Consider the following 16,431-nt stretch of genomic DNA (forward strand, 5'->3'; position numbering starts at 1 on the left):
TAACTGAGAAGTTAGGGGAAATTTTTTGTTGAGTGTAGAAAATGGCGTCAAGATAATAGAACTAATTTTAATGAATGTCAGAGGAAAACTCAATAAGAATAGAGCAACAGGGACACGAGAAAAAATTAGGATCTTTTAATGGCATTGTTTTCCATTCTTCTGCATTTATAAATGACACATCACCTAAGTAAACACCAGGACTTACTATGGCTTGAAAACAGCAGCCCCATTTCTCACTCATTCTAGCCAGTCTGTCTTTGATGTCCATCATCTGTCCATTAATATCCCTACAAGTGGGAAAGTGGGGACAAATGTAATTGTAGAGCTAAGAAAACAAAAATGCAGGGGGAACAGGACTTTTAGATTTTTTTACCCTGTGGTGTCTGTGTTTTAGATAAATAGTAATTGAAGATGCAGCTGACTTGGTTGGGTCACCTAAGGCAAATGACTTCTTCTCTTAGGGCTATGAAATGAGGGTCAACAAGCTTATTGAATGAAGCCCTCGAAACTAACATAAAGCTAAAATACTGAAGCAATTGGAAAATTTGGATTAAGGCTGATATGCATTTCAGATTAGAGTTTTTTTTTTTTTTAAAGCCTACAGCACCCAGTATTCCCAGGCGGCCTCCCATCCAAGTTATGTAACAACAAGCAAAACAAGCAACAATTTCTAAAAAAGTCACTACAATCAGAAAGTCTAGGGACTGTCCCTGGAGACTAGAAGCAGGACAGTAGGGGTGACAAAGCAAAGACAGAGAAGCAGGGAGTGACTGGAGGTGCCCGTGGCCCAAGGTAGCTCGGGAATCTATAGGGATTATAGTTTTTTCCAAAAGCTTACTGGGTGGGAATTACTATCTCTCCACTCAGGGATAATCCAATTGTGTAAGGCAGTGCAGCCTTATAAACTTCACAGCCCCAAATGAACACAGCCTGAGAGAAGAGTGGGCTAAGAAATAGCTGCAATACAAATATAAGACCCATCTTACCGGCAGTTATTGCCTTAGGACTGAAGAACAGATGTCATTCCCAAACCATGAGGACTAAGCCAAGGGCAGGGGAGATACTGATGGCTAGAAAAAAAAAAAAAAACGGATAAGGACTTTCCTGACACCCTTTAGCCTTTCTTTAATGTGAACTGAGAAAAGTAAAACTGTTACTTTTCCAGCATTGTTCCAAATCTTATCAGTACCAGATACTGTCAGCATCCCAGACTATCTAACCGGCAGCACATCACTGGCAGCCAGCCCAAGTCTTCACCCTAACTAGAGGCCTCCATCGGCCGACAGTACATTACAGAAACCATCGTATCTACCTTATTCTGCTAAGAAATCTACTTTTGACTTGACACCATAAAACTCCTTGAAAAGAACATAGGCAAAACGTCCTCTGACATAAATTGTAGCAATGTTTTCTTAGTCAGTCTCCCAAGGCAGTAGAAATAAAAGCAAAAATAAACAACTGGGACCTAATCAAACTTATAAGCTTTTGCAGAACAAAGGAAACCATAAACAAAACGAAAAGACAACCTACGGAATGGGAGAAAATATTTGCAAACAATGCGACCAACAAGGGCTTAATTTCCAAAATGTACAAACAGCTCCTACAATTCAATATCAAAAAAAATCCAATCAAAAAATGGGCAGAAGATCTAAACAGACATTTCTCCAAGGAAGACATACAGATGGCCAACAGGAAAAGATGCTCAACATTGCTGATTATTAGAGAGATACAAATCAAAACTACCATGAGGTACCACCTCACACTGGTCAGAATGGGCATCATTAAAACATCTACAAGTAACAAATACTGGAGAGGGTGTGGAGCAAAAGGAACTTTCCTACAGCTGCTGGTGGGATTGTAAATTGATACAGCCACTATGGAGAACAGTATGGAGGTTCCTTAAAAAACTAAAAATAGTTACCATATGATCCAGCAATCCCACTCCTGGGCATACATCCAGAGAAAACTATAGCTTGAAAAGATACATGCACCCCAACGTTCACAGCAGCACTATTCACAACAGCCAAGACTTGGACGCAACCTAAGTGTCCATCAACAGATGAATGGATAAAGAAGATGTGGTATAAGCACACAACAGAATACTACTCAGTCATAAAAAAGAATGAAATTCTGCCATTTGCAGCTTCATGGATGGACCTAGAGATTCTCATACTAAGTGAAATAAGTCAGAAAGAGAAAGACAAATACCATACGCTATTACTTATATGTGGAATCTAAAATATGAAACAAATGAACTTACTTACAAAACAGAAGTAGACTCACAGACGTAGAAAACACACGGTTACTAAAGGGGAAAGGGGGTGGGTGGGGGAGGGATAAATTAGGACTTTGGGATTAACAGATACAAACTACTATATATAATAATAGATATGGACTTCCCTGGTGGTGCAGTGGTGAAGAATCTGCCTGCCAATGTAGGGGACATGGGTTGGAGCCCTGGTCTGGGAAGATGCCACATGCTGTGGAGCAACTAAGCCCGTGCGCCACAACTACCGAGCCTGCACTCTACAGCCTGCGTGCCACAACTACTGAAGCCCGCGTGCCTAAAACCCGTGCTTTGCGACAAGAGAAGCCACCACAATGAGAAGCCCGCACACTGCAACGGAGAGTAGCCCCCGCTCACCGCAAGTGGAGAAAGCCTGAGCGCAGCAACGAAGACCCAACGCAGTCAAAAATAAATAAATTTATTTAAAAAATAAAATAACCAACAAGGACCTACTGTATATCACAGGGAACTAGATTCAATATCCTGTAATAAACCATAATGGAAAAAATATTAAAAAGAATATGTATAACTGAATCACTTAGCTGTATACCAGAAACTAACAACATTGTAAATCAACTAAACTTCAATTAAAAAAATATCAACTTTTGATAGCGTATATTAATAACCTAAGCCAACTTATTCTCTACTAAAACCACACTGGTTCTGCTAGGGATCATTCCTTTTCTTTTTAGTGGGGAGGGGAGCAGTAGGGGTAGGGTAGGTCACAAGTATAAGGAAACCAAATACTTCATTCTGTCTCTAGGAAGATTAAAGTGCTAGGTTATCAGAAAAATGTGACAGTAAATCATCAATTTGGACTATAAGGATTTGACATATGTGATGATTTGAACAAAACCAAGATTATTTCTGAGTATTAAAAATGATGGCTTCCTGGCAGAGCCTTGCTTGGTGTGGGCAGTGCCCCCTGGGTACTTTGCCAGGCTGGGCTGCGCCATGTCTGGGCTGCAGCTCTTTAATAAGGCCTGGTTTGGTTTGGTCTAAGGGCGCTTCCCCCTGAAGAAGGAAGAATCTATGAACAGAAACATGAGGTGTGTCTCAGGAGCCTTACTGAGGAAGGTCTTAATTAAATGAAGAGGGTGCCCAAGCATTATAATAATCCAAATTTTTGTTTGGATTATTAAAAAATGGGTAACACTTGGTATTGAGCAGAAGTTTGTCAGATGGACTTGGAACGCCATGATTTGTTTCAAGTCTTTCTTCCTTTTTGCCTAAAATCTGGAGATTGCCATGATCTCCTTAACGCTATTTCAGAAACAGAAAGAGGCACTGTCCTGAAAAAACTTTATAAGACCAATTTTTTAACTGTAGAAATACATGGTAAACAGACCTTGAGAAAAAGTGCAGGCAGCACAAAAGTCTGAGACAAAAATTACACAGCACAGCAGCCGGCTGTGTCAATATAGTCCAAGGTCAACATCGTCACCAAATAAGAGTCAGACAAGGCTAAATGGACCCCCAAACCCAGCAATGCCCAAGTGATAACTGGAGCCTCCAGAAACTGTTCCTTTAGATAAAAGATGCTAAATTTTCTCTCATGAATTCTGACTTTGCAGCCTGTGTTTTGGATATTTGCTTTCACCATTCATGGGTACACTGCAAGGCAGAAGGGAAACCTACCCAATGACGCAAAGTACCACAGAAAAGCAGTCACTTTCTGATTGATCCAGGCCCTCTCTTGTATCATATCCCTCCAGTACCCCCTCCACCTGATGGAAATTTCATGGCTTGTAAAAGTCTTCATCACTGTAAGCAAAGGGAAGATAAAACTTAATATCAAGTCCTTTTTGTTTTTGCATATTCTTTTTTTTTATTTATTTTTATTTATTTTTTATTTTTTGCTGTACGCAGGCCTCTCACTGCTGTGGCCTCTCCCGTTGCGGAGCACAGGCTCCGGACACACAGGCTCAGTGGCCATGGCTCACGGGCCCAGCCGCTCCGCGGCACGTGGGATCCTCCTGGACCGGGGCACAAACCCGTGTCCCCTGCATCGGCAGGCGGACTCTCAACCACTGCGCCACCGGGGAAGCCCTGTTTTTGCATATTCTTAGTCTCAATGAAAGCCTGGTAGATTAAAATCATAATCCAAATTAATTTTTTTACTCCTTCTCTTCCATTTTTACTAGTAAAGGGATAAGCACTTTTGTGCCCCAACCTTTTCCCCTCAAAACAGTTACTGTCAAAAAGAAAGCAGGAAATCAGTTTAGTCACTCTTAAAATTTATAGAAATCAAGAGAATAAAAGAGCTGAGGGAGACTGCCTGCTTACCTATAAAATGTGCTGGTTTTAGAAGCAGTGTGGTACAGCATGAAGGATATGGGTGGTGGAGTCAGTAGATCTGGGTTTGAATCCCCACTTGTCACCTACTAGTTGTAACCTCAAGTTGCCTTCCCTGTAAAAGAAGGCTCATAATACATATTCTTGCAAGACAGAATTCCGTAAGAACATGTATAAAGTGCCTAGCAGAGAACCTGGCCCATGGTGTCCTTCTAGAAATCCTGATTGCCCTGCCCCTTGTCTTACTGCCTGGCATATCAGGGCTATAAATCAGCTTGAGGTGCGTATACAGTATCTAGATTCCTTAGGTTGTCAAAAGATTCTCCCTATTCTCATAGACCTTAATCTCCATCAAAACCCATAAATATTAAGAGAGAAAAAGTGACAGAAGGACCTTACTAGATTATCATGACAGTGGCAAAACAGTAAGAATCAACAACTTCCACATCTTAATGCAGGATACCACCAAAGGAGATGAGGCTAGAATCAAAGAGGCGGCAGGTGATTCAAGGCACCCATCCACCCATTCAAGGCAGGTGATATAAGACGAGCCTTCCAAATTCTAAGCTAATATAAACCCACACTATCTATCGCACTAACTCTTTCTTTCTTCTTCTAGAAAACAAACGAAGATGCAATTGATTTTGATTATACTGTTCTACTCCATGAATTCTCAACACAGGTAAAACAAAACGGTATATAGAACTGTTTAAACCACAAGTTTTTGCAGATCGTAATATTTTAGAACTCTTATTTCCCAGGAAATGATTCCCTGTCATATTCACTTGGTCTGGTACCCCGGCAAACCACTGAAGGTGAAGTACCACTGTCAAGAGCTACAGACACCAGAAGAAGCCTCTGGAACTGAAGAGGCATCAGCTGTGGCACCGACAGAGCTTAGTAATTTCTGAAAAGCAAAAAAGATCTGTTTATACCAAATTCTGAACAAAATGATTATACTAAATAGCCTAAATCATTATTCTAGTAAAATAGCCAAGGTATAAGGCATTCTAATCATTTGGGAAAGCCTGTGATTACAAGTAAATACTCAAAAATTAAAAGATACTGGGATTTTTGTTTTTCGATTGGTTTGGTTTAGTTTTTAACTGTGGGAGCACATGCAAACTGAACTCTGCTCAGTGCTAAACAGTTACTCTGCAGGTTCCTCGGGGTTTCAGCCCTAAAATGTAAAACCAAGTCAGTCAGTGTATGCTGCAGCTGGACCAGTAAGTATTTTAGAAACGTAACAATAAAATTGACGGTCACATCTATAAATCTGCATTTCTCAATGTTTTGAACATATTGTAGCTAACTATTCTGTGTTGTTAAATTGCTTCTACCTAGTATGTAAAAAAGATAATATATTTCAATGAAAGCAAACTGTAGGGAAAATATTACCTGTTTAAAAGGAACTTTACTATTTTTTATGATTTTGAGCAAGTATTCCTTTTAAATTTGATATCTACTTTTAAATGTTTGTTTCTAAATAAAATGTGTTACATGTGTTTGTAGAGATTTGTCTATATAGGCAAAATTTGTGCTAAGCTGGAATTAAAGGATATTTATATATTAATAAAAACTTTACAAATAAAAAGAGTGTCTCAGAGATAAAGCCGAGTGTCTGCAAACATGTATTAAATGGAACAGTGATGTAACTGAAAGTACATAAAGTATTTACAATTTTCACTTGTAAGGACAACTTGGACCCAGTGTTGGCCTAAGTAATTTATAAAAACAAGCACAATATGTACCATTATCAGATTTGTGGAGTACCTCCCCAAGGCAGGAAGAATTGATCCAGGAAATGTGGCCAGCATTTGCCTCTCAAAATTAGTATTTAATGGAATGCTTATATTCATGTCTCAAAACCCCTAGCCGGGTTCCTTGATCAGTAGCTGGTTAGGAAGCATCAGCCTTTTTAAAACATATCAAAATGTTATCTTTATGTCTGTAGTAGAAAACTGAAAAAGTTTATACTAAATAGAAAAAATTTTAAGACATGGACTCTTACAAAATAAAAGATGAATTATACTGTTACTTTTTAGCAGAGGCAGATCATGTATTATTCTGTTTAAAACCCCAACCCCTCTGCATTCATCTTCCCAACATCCTCTGGATTTAAGGACTGTAAGTTTTCCAAAGCACTGGAAACAATCATTTAAAGAAAACATCAGATCTCCCACATATATGATAATGCAGAGAAAATACTTTCCCTAAGATATCAAACAATCTAGTGATAAACAATGCCAGAACCAAGTAATAAACTCTTCTAACTGAAGTTCCCTAAATATCTTGGAAAAAAAAGTGCCAAGAGCATTATAAGAGCATATTCAATGTCCTGTGATTTTTAATCTTTCAGTGTCACGTTAAGAGCTAGAAAGGGGTTTCAGCTTTCTTGTCTCAACTTTCTAAAAGTCCTCTCATCCTTGTAAAGGCATTTTAAATTAGTGAGATTAGGCTCACAAATGTGATCATAATTCAATCAGGTAAGGAAGCTAAGGTGGTAACCCTTTAACAGATTTCGGTATAATAGATTATGAAGGTGAATTCTACACATATGACATACAAAAAAATTACCTAATTTATAAATTTACAAAACCTATAAGTTAAACCAACTAAAAATTTCTCAATTTCACCACCAGAACATCTTTTCTAGCACAAACTCTAGAACTGCTGACTTGGTTTTACTAATACTGATTTTGCTAGCTAACAGAGGAGAAAAATTACTTCATCTGCCTTGACATAAAATGAAAACCTCTAAATTCCCTAAGCCCTCTTTTATTCATTAAGAGTCTAAAGAATTCTGAATCACTCTGACCCCATGACAGTAACAGAGAGCATCACATTTATTTTCCTAATCTCTTTAGAATTTTCAAAAATTTTAAGACATACAAAATAACACCAGGATTTTGCCTGCATTCCATTTGATTCTACTTATAGTTTTGTTTTTCCTACCTGAGTTATGAATAGTTAGAAGTTAAGCAAGTTCTTTTGAAAGTCAATTGGAAGTTTCTATATTGGCCCTTGAATGACAGTGCTTCATGACATATGAGTTTATCACACTGATTTCTCTCAGCTTAGAAAATTCTATGACCTGTTCTGTGACCTTTCCTAACTTTCAAAGTGCTACAATCACTAGCATGCTGCCTGGCACTTATTTGAAAGGATAAATGAACCCATGCTCACAATAAATTGCCTGTGAAAACATGAACTATTTCAACGATGCATTACAGTTTTATTTGAAGACGCTTTAAGCAGCAATTAAAGCTCTAATTCAAAAATTGACAGTTCTAGCAATGCAAGTAGATGTTTTCTACAAAGGGATATATTCCTACATGTCACAATTTACTACTTACCTGGTGGCTGCCTCACTTCACTGGCATCAATTTTAAGTCTCATCCAGATTTCAAAAGTATTAAAATCTGAAAAATCCTAAAATTTCAGTATTAAATTTTAGTGACTTCACAACGTAAATCTAAGAGTGAGCAAGGAGGCAAGGAATAACAGAAAATTGACTGTACATCTTTAAAGATAAACTTACCAAGCTAAGAACCAATAGCCCAATCACTAACGTCACACAAAAGAATACTAATAATGTGACACATCTGAACAAATCCTGCATTTCATGTTTTGGAGGTACACGTTATACTGCAATGGTCTTTAACCTTGCCTGTATACTAGAATAAGCTGGAAAACTTTTGATCTTGATGCAAAGAATCAGAGTATCTAGGGGTTGGCCTGGGTATTTCTCTTTAAAGCTCCCCAAGTGATTTTTAAAGTGCTGCCAGGGTTGCGAATCAGGGCGCTACTGCAGCAGGCCTAGTGCTGCTACCATTCTCCAACACAAATCATACTGTCTTTAAATTAGCCAACAATCATCCTTTACAACAGTAGTATAAAAGAAACCCTCATTTATGAATATTCTCATTAATTTTTTCCTTATACAGACTTTGGCTGGTATGTGGTCTTTACCAACTCTAACCAAACTAATGAGTTAACAAAAGATGTGGGTTCTGGTCCTGGATGGGTTCCTATGTGATCCTATTCTAGTTACTCCCACCAGCTGGGCCTGTGTCGTTGCCTGTGAAATGCTGGTGTTGTGTTAGATATCTCAACTCTTTTCTGGCACCGTATCTTCATAACCAAAATGTTTTAACAAGTTAAAAGCACTTCCAAATTTATCCATCTTAGTTCTAATATTTCTGACTGTTAGCAACAGCAAGAGGAACTGTGCTAAATTCTATGAAGGTATTTCCTCATCAGGAACAATATTCAAAGTCAGTGTGAATAGCATGAGATGCTGATGAAATGCCAAAGCAACACAATTTTTCAGGCTTGATGCTACTGTAGCAACAGACATATTCATGGGAAAATGCACTTGGTTTGATAAGTATCATAACTGCATTATCAATTTGAAAAGTTAATGAGCTGTGTGGTCTTAGATAAGTTATTTACCTTACTCTGTGCTTTTGCCTCCTCTATTACAAAATGGTCATAATAATAGTACCTAGTTTCATAGGGTTGTGAAAACTAAAATGGATAATGCATTTAAAGCATTTAACAAATGCCTTGAAAACATTTGCTCAATACTTTTTAAAGGTCTTTTTTTCTAGGAACCTGAAGTTATAGAGCCAAATCTACAAATCAAGAAAAACAAAGGAATTTAAAACAGTTATTTCATGTCTATTATCCACTAAGAGAAAGGACTAGGATATGTCTTTCACATCAGATGGTTTTTGGATGAAGCAGTTCTGCACAATATGGTAGAACTCCCTGGCAATGTCCAACATTCTCTAGCATAACATTTGTTCTTTCACAATCTCAATGAATACAATATATGATACATTCCAGCAGACTAATTCAACTAGCATTTAATAGGTGGATGAAATAGACTAGCCACCAACCCTGTAGGTTATTAGTTCCAAGCTGCAGAAACAGTAAAATGAACATAGACAAGAATAGCATATGCAAGGGCCTTTTTTTTTTTTTACCTCACAGGTCTGCAAAAAAGTAACATTTATACTCCTAAAAACAAGCAGTTCAAAATCTGCAGAAGCCACAAATTGAAGCAATCAGCTCTATATAAAACAGCTAGAAATTTAGCTAGCATTAGAAAATCTGAAAAGTGTTCTCCATTTTTTTTTAAGAAAACACTTTATCCCTGTGCCTCATTTATTTCATAATGAAGTTTGCACCTTTTCATCTCCCTCACCTATTTCACCCCTCCTGCCCCTCCCTCCCCTCTGACCACCATCTACTGGGTTGTTCTCTGCATCTGTGAGGCTGTTTCCATTTTGTTATGTTTGTTCACTTGTTTTGCTTTTTAGACTCCACATTTAAGTAAAATCATACACTATTTGTCTTTCTCTGACTTATTTCACTTAGCATGATACCCTCTACGGCTAGCTATCCAGGTTGTCACAAAGGAATCCACTCTTAAACAAAAAAGGTGATGCTCCAAGAAGTGTTATGATATATGCAATTCACTTTCAAGTATACAGCAAAACAACTTGAAGAATGGAATTCCATATGCAACATAGATGGACAACAAACAGAAAAAGCAAATATGACAAAACAAATTATTATCCGATAAACACTTAACAAAATTGTTCATTGTTGAGTCTAGATGGAAGGTATATGGCTGTTCTTTGTAATATTTTTTCAGCTTTTCTGTATGTTGAAAATTCTTATGAAAAAATGTGGACGTTTATACATGTTCTAAGCTTATTCAGTATAACAGAAATAAGTATCTTCCTCAAATAAATATTAAATATATTTCAGTAATAATATTTTATTTGAGGTATAAAACCAATCAACCATTGAGATATACACAGAATTAACTATGATATAACAGAAGCTCCTGAATATAATAGGAAGGGCTTCTAAAATTACTTCTTTTCAGGCTGAATTTATTCCATGAATCCATTAACATATCTAAACCTTGCAGATACAGTTAAAGTTAGGCAACAAAGTGAGGAAAGTTAGTTCTTGGCGTTTCCTTTTTTTACAGGAAGTTGACCTGTAGCTTCCAAATACTTATTGATAAGGTCTTCTTGTGTAGCTGGTAAACATGGCTGATATCTGCAGTACTCCATTGTATATTCTCCCTTCCCCTGGGGGTTTAACACAAAAACAGAAACAAAAAGCAGATTTTTTTTTTTTAAACAACTATCAAGTAAAGTCATGAAAAGACAAGATTTCACAAAAACGATGATTTTGCAGGATGGTCTCCTGAAGAACACTGAAGTAAAATTTAAACACTTGCTTACCTCTGTGCATGACCTAAGTTCAGTAGAATAACCAAACATTTCATTTAGAGGGACCTGAAAACATACACAGTAGATATTTCAGCACTGCTTATTGAAAAATATTTGAGAAAAATACAGAGAAGACTTAGTCATTTAATTCCTTCCTTTAGACTCAGGTTTCAACTAACTACTCCTGGTTTAAAAGAATTAAAAGCCAAATAGAAACCTGTTTTTGTTTTACCACAGTAGAAACCCTATTTGAAAATAATTTCATTTGACAGACACAACTAGAAACCCAATCTTTCAGTTTCACGGAGCAGACGGACACCACTAACAGCCGTCCCTCTCATCCCCACTCCACGCAGCTGCAGCTCAAGCACTCAGAAGTGTTTCTTCTGTGAAAATGTGAATACAACTTTCCCTTGGACTCCTCAATGACAGGCCATATGCCAAGGGTAGTGTCTTCTAAGAGGCCTTAGGTAACGTGATAAACCCTTTCTCCCATGAGATTTAAGTAAGGGACAGGCAAGGGAATTAAATATTATCCCAATAAATTAGAACATGATAAAATGGCTATGCAAACAAAGCTATAATGAGAAAGGTAATTATGCATCTAAGAAAATGACATACTCACAAAAGGCCTACCTGAAATGAATCTTATTTTTAGATTTTGCACTTAAAGAGATACTCTAACAGCAAAGTACAGAAATTGCCACATACATATAAGCCACAAATTCAACACTCAGCCATGGAAATGTGCCAATCTGCTGTACAATTTCCAAAAACAAAAGCTAACTCTGATTTCCTCTTGTGGATAATAAAAGCAAGGTTGTCAGTGACTAACAGTACTTACATCTGCATATAGTGTAAAATAGTCCTCAATTCCATCTTGTCCCGTGATTATTCCATGGCGCCGGTTAATTCCTGCAATCACTGGTCCCTGAAATTCATTTGGAGCTACAACTTCCACAGACATAATAGGTTCAAGAATACATAATGTGGCATTTGCCAGGGCTAGGGTTTGAAAAAAAAATAAATTGGTTTATTAATCTTTAAACAAACTGGAACTCTTTCCTATTCACATATACAAAAGGGAAATATAAAGTGCTCTCCCAAAGGTACACACATAAACGATGAGGTTAAAATATGTGATCTGGACTCATTTTTCTAGTAGCAGCAGCAGTCACTCTTCTAAATGGAACTTACAGTAAGACAACACTTAATTCTAATATTAGTATGCCCATTACCATATTTTTATCCTAAAAATCATTAGGTTGCAGAAATAATGTAAAAGGGTCTTAAAACAACATTCGATCAAGTCCCTTCCCATTTAAATTATGCAGTTGAGGGTTACTAATTCTTTCTGAAATCCTTCGGGAATAAAGACACTATCTGTTAAGCCTCTGACCAAGGTAAATCAATTCTTTCTTGCTGGTCCCTGGCAGACAGTTACTTATACTTGGAGACAATAATCAAGTCATGCCTGAGATATGTCTAGGCTAAACAATTTCAATACCCGACTGAGAATTAGAAAACCAAGTTTCTAGTTTCTGCTCTGCCTCTAATAAGTTATATGCCTTTTGGAAAAACACAATCTGTCCAGGTCATGTTTCTTCACCTACAAAATAAAGACATCGGCCTAGATGCTAAAGGCCATTTAAGCACTAAACCCCAATGTGTTTTTTATGTGTGTTTTTTTTAATTAAAAAAACTTATTTTTTTAATCCCACTTAGTACATAACAAGAACACTTCTTACTGTGACAAATGCTGACAGAGGTTGAAAATGTAACAGTGTGGAAAGAATATAAAAAAACTTCAAACACTCATATTTAATTTGGACATTATGATAGTGTGGAATAATACTTCAGCCTCAGACTGGATGAATTATCTTTAAATAAAGACTTTAAGCATAACATGAAAAGGTGACAAAGAAAATGTTTTGTTTTAAAATAATCATAATTTTCCAAGCATCAGTTTATAATAATCTAGTCGGCAATTATTCTTGTATATTCATTAAAGCACTTGTTCTAAAGACACTATTAGTTTAAGTGCAATCATTATAAGAACAGCCATTTAATATACTTGCATTTCTTTGAAATGTTTTCTAATTCAAATCATATCTTAGCTCAGACCTAACTGACTCATTACTCCTAATTAGTGAATTTTGTTCTGAAAAGAGGAATAACTGAACTCTGCAGACTCCTAAGTTTCATTAGCTAAGCCTGCAGAATTCTATGTAGACAGCTAAAGCAGTAGACTAAAAATTCTAGACTGCAGAAGAAGCTCTATTTCTTGTTAACTTCTTGGGTTACCACAACAGCAGAGCTTCCTTGGCTCTAAATAAATGTAATTAATGCAGAAGAAGGTACCCGGAAAGAGAGATGTGAATAGACATATTAAAATTTAGTTACACATTATCTAGTGTTTTCAATAGGTCAGTAATATAAAAGAGCTAGAGTGTGAGACAGTCATATTCTAAAGAGAAAGAAGGGGCCAAGTATGTAGTGTATAGTATATAATTGTTGAGGACGACCTGTCCAGTTCTGAGTTTCATATTCCCTCACCCTGCTCCTTTCAACTCCCTCTTTCTTCCTAAAACCACCTTCTGATTCACCTAGCCCTTATCCATGCTTTTCTCTGTCCCATTCCATATGACAAGATACCAGAGCTAAATTCATCCTGCCATTTTTTAATAGTCACATGGCAGCCAAGCCCTACAAGCAATTTTTCCAGAAGTAGAATAAAAAGCAAGTGAAAATACCCACACCATCACAGGACCTTTTAAGCCAAAGTGGTGTGTAGAGATGGTAATGTTTCTATTTCAGTCCCCTAGGGATAAAGTTGATAACACCAGGCTGGGTGCTAACAAGGTTGTGTGAGGAGGTGGTCAAGGGCTAGGCTCTGGTCTGGGTTTAACTCTCAGCTCCACCACTAACATGTAACCTTGGGCCATTTGATTGACTACTCTTGAGTCTCAATTTTCTCAACTATAAGGCCACCGTTGAAGATATGATAATTCATGTACTCAACATAATACACAGCACAAAAGTGATCCATAAGTGTTATTATGACCACTCTGAGACCAAAAGCTGGCAAATGGGTGGCACTGCACAGTGCTAGGTCAAAGGTAATGTGAAGGGAAGAGGGATTAGCCTTCACTATGCCCAAATATGTGTGTGCAAGTGTTTTCAAGTACATTCTCATCTAATACTTTGGCATTACTATCTCCAAACAGCCTGGACTTGCCCATTTCCACAGAGTTAAGTATGAAGTAGAGCCAGCATTCAAACTCGAAGCCCAGGAGATCAGAAAGGGCACACTGCTGAGTAAAATGAGCTAACATGACTCTGGGTAGGCCTTTATTTCTCTTGTAGAGTAGCTACAAGTTCAATGTTTCTGCAGAGACCAAGCACAGAGGTCTAAAAATTGGCCATAGACAATGATGGCAACGGTTAACATCCATGGGGTGAAACAGTCCCTGAAAGAACATTCAATTTCACGTTTCAGTTTTAGTTACATCACTGATTAATCTCAGGGGCAAAGTTTACATTGTGACTGAAAATAGTTCCAGTTTTCATTTTTTTTTTAATGAAAACTACGTGAGAATTTGAACGATTTTTCTTCCAATTTTGATAATAGAGAATAGCTCAAAAGTATAAGCTAATCTGATACTAAGCTCATTTATCAACATTTTCCACCCTAAAACTCTCACATGATAATCAGTGGAGGTGTATGCATGCATGAAAAGCTGATTTTCTTAAGAGCCCAGCAAAAATTTCCTTTTACCCTTCTATCGTTCAGTCGTGGAGAAATAAGAATCAGATGATGATACAGCAAAGTAATTCATTTTTCACACTTGCAACCTGTTTATTTGCACACATTTATCTGGCAAAAACCAATACTCCTCAATTCAATTATTATCTGGTGCTTTTCCTTTGCACCCCACCAGGCAATCATCACACATAACAGTATTTGTACACTTAAGTATTTACAAACTGAGTGTACATATTTACCTGTTTAGTTAATGTGCAAAAACATCCAGACTTTTTTCATGGCTATATATGTGTATGTTATGGGCATATAATCTATATTTATTTATATTTCATATAGGTACAATTAAAAAGGTTGAGGCTCTTTGTTAATTGATTTTACCAATTACCTTGCTTTATGCAGCCTCTATCCAGGAAAGCTACCAATTTCCAGTCAAGAACCAGCATAGAACAGTTGGTGATTTCTAATTTGTTTTAACTATACTTTAAAAAAGTATCACAACGTATACATTTATCAAATCATTACTTTAAATATTTTACAGTTTTGTCAACTGCTCAATAAAGCTGAAAAAAAGAATATGAAGTGATTACAACCAATTTGCCAGTCTAAGATTTATTAAAGTGGTGAACCCCTAGAAGGCAAGAGGCAGGTGTTATCAGTACAATCTGAATCATGCCTAATAAAGTTTTATTTTCTTTGTGACTTTATTTCCCTTTTTCCTATTAATACAACTGACAGACTGTGACAAGGTTTCTAGATCATAAATTTCAAATGCATTTTTAATAGCTAGCTGGCATAAAGAAAATGGAGGATTCTCTCACCCTTTCACAACCGAGAAACAAACCCACAAATTACTAATGGTTCCCATTAGTTTAATTAAAATAAGGAATTAGCAACCTGGTCAAGGAATAAGCAACCTTCTCCAGCCACTGCCCCACACCTGGTCACAGATGCAAACAGACCAAAACCAACAAAGTCCAAAATTCATACAATAACATCCTGATTTTCCGTATGTCTGGAAATGATGTGTTAGGATTAATTTTCTGCTGTCTATTTTGACCCTCTTTGACAAAAATACCTCTGAAATGTTTTGTGAATCATAATGTAATTCTCTGCAAAACCCCACTTATGGACATAACTAATGAATTACCATATAACAGATATGGAAGAGATGACAAAGAGAATGAATTTTCTGGCTCCCAGTTACAACGTAAAAGCCCCCAATGTCAAACTGCTGTGCCGTCATTTGCTTTTCTCTCTTAAAAGCAATGAATCAGATATATCTGCAATTGCTTAGGGTTCTGTTTCATCAGGGTTTTAATAGACATATTATTCTATGTGGAAAAGGTTGACAATTTTAGCAGTTTAACAAGAAGTCTGCACTGAGAATAAGGTTTACTGAATTCTTTCAAATGCCTAAAAGCCTACAATGTCATATATGAAAAAGTTGTTTACAAATTTATAGATTTTTCTGACATCTGAATAAATCACTAAAAACAGGATGACTATAGTTAATGTTTCTTTAAAATAATTCTGAGCATTTCTGTCTTCTCTATTAAAAGTAGAACTTACAGATTATCTATGAATTTAAACTTACAAAAAATACCAGGTAATTTAGGAGAACAAAGTAGGATTTTAATTTTGTAAGAAAGAAAACACAGTAATCTATCCTCACTTTGATTCTATGAATACTTGCCCAGAGCCTATCCATGTTCCCTGGTGTGCTGCTTACTGCTCTGGTGGGGTGGGGGGGATGAGAAGAAGACCTAACCAACACAGTGCTGCCTTCTGCGGCTCTGATGGTCCACCAGGGAAATAGATGCACTGAT

The 16,431-nt window shown here is 36.9% G+C and overlaps 2 protein-coding genes across 6 annotated transcripts in view; one reads left to right on the forward strand and one right to left on the reverse strand.

Annotated features, from left to right (window-relative positions):
* RARRES1 (retinoic acid receptor responder 1) overlaps nucleotides 1-6,093 on the forward strand; it is a 47,980-nt gene extending 41,887 nt beyond the window's left edge. For 2 of the 3 annotated variants that reach the window (XM_022573545.1, XM_022573536.3), the window contains exons 5-6: nucleotides 5,202-5,264; nucleotides 5,344-6,093. In XM_022573545.1, the coding sequence (XP_022429253.1) occupies nucleotides 5,202-5,264; nucleotides 5,344-5,493 (213 nt within the window). In that variant the 3' untranslated portion in view covers nucleotides 5,494-6,093. Of the gene's footprint in view, nucleotides 1-5,040; nucleotides 5,181-5,201; nucleotides 5,265-5,343 lie in introns of those variants that run through there. The other variant, XM_089910046.1, reaches the window with a different exon arrangement.
* The window catches only part of GFM1 (G elongation factor mitochondrial 1), a 46,428-nt gene continuing 35,650 nt past the window's right edge, over nucleotides 5,654-16,431 (reverse strand). For 2 of the 3 annotated variants that reach the window (XM_022573482.2, XM_089910041.1), the window contains exons 16-18: nucleotides 11,684-11,844; nucleotides 10,852-10,905; nucleotides 5,654-10,695 (exon numbers count right to left, since the gene is read on the reverse strand). In XM_022573482.2, the coding sequence (XP_022429190.1) occupies nucleotides 10,564-10,695; nucleotides 10,852-10,905; nucleotides 11,684-11,844 (347 nt within the window). In that variant the 3' untranslated portion in view covers nucleotides 5,654-10,563. The remainder of the gene's footprint in view (nucleotides 10,696-10,851; nucleotides 10,906-11,683; nucleotides 11,845-16,431) is intronic. The other variant, XM_089910040.1, reaches the window with a different exon arrangement.

The sequence above is a fragment of the Delphinapterus leucas genome, chromosome 4 (assembly GCF_059928025.1).
Source record: "Delphinapterus leucas isolate spDelLeu-1000000601 "Yukka" chromosome 4, BTC_Dleu_Yukka2, whole genome shotgun sequence".
In the NCBI taxonomy this organism is placed as follows: domain Eukaryota; kingdom Metazoa; phylum Chordata; class Mammalia; order Artiodactyla; family Monodontidae; genus Delphinapterus; species Delphinapterus leucas.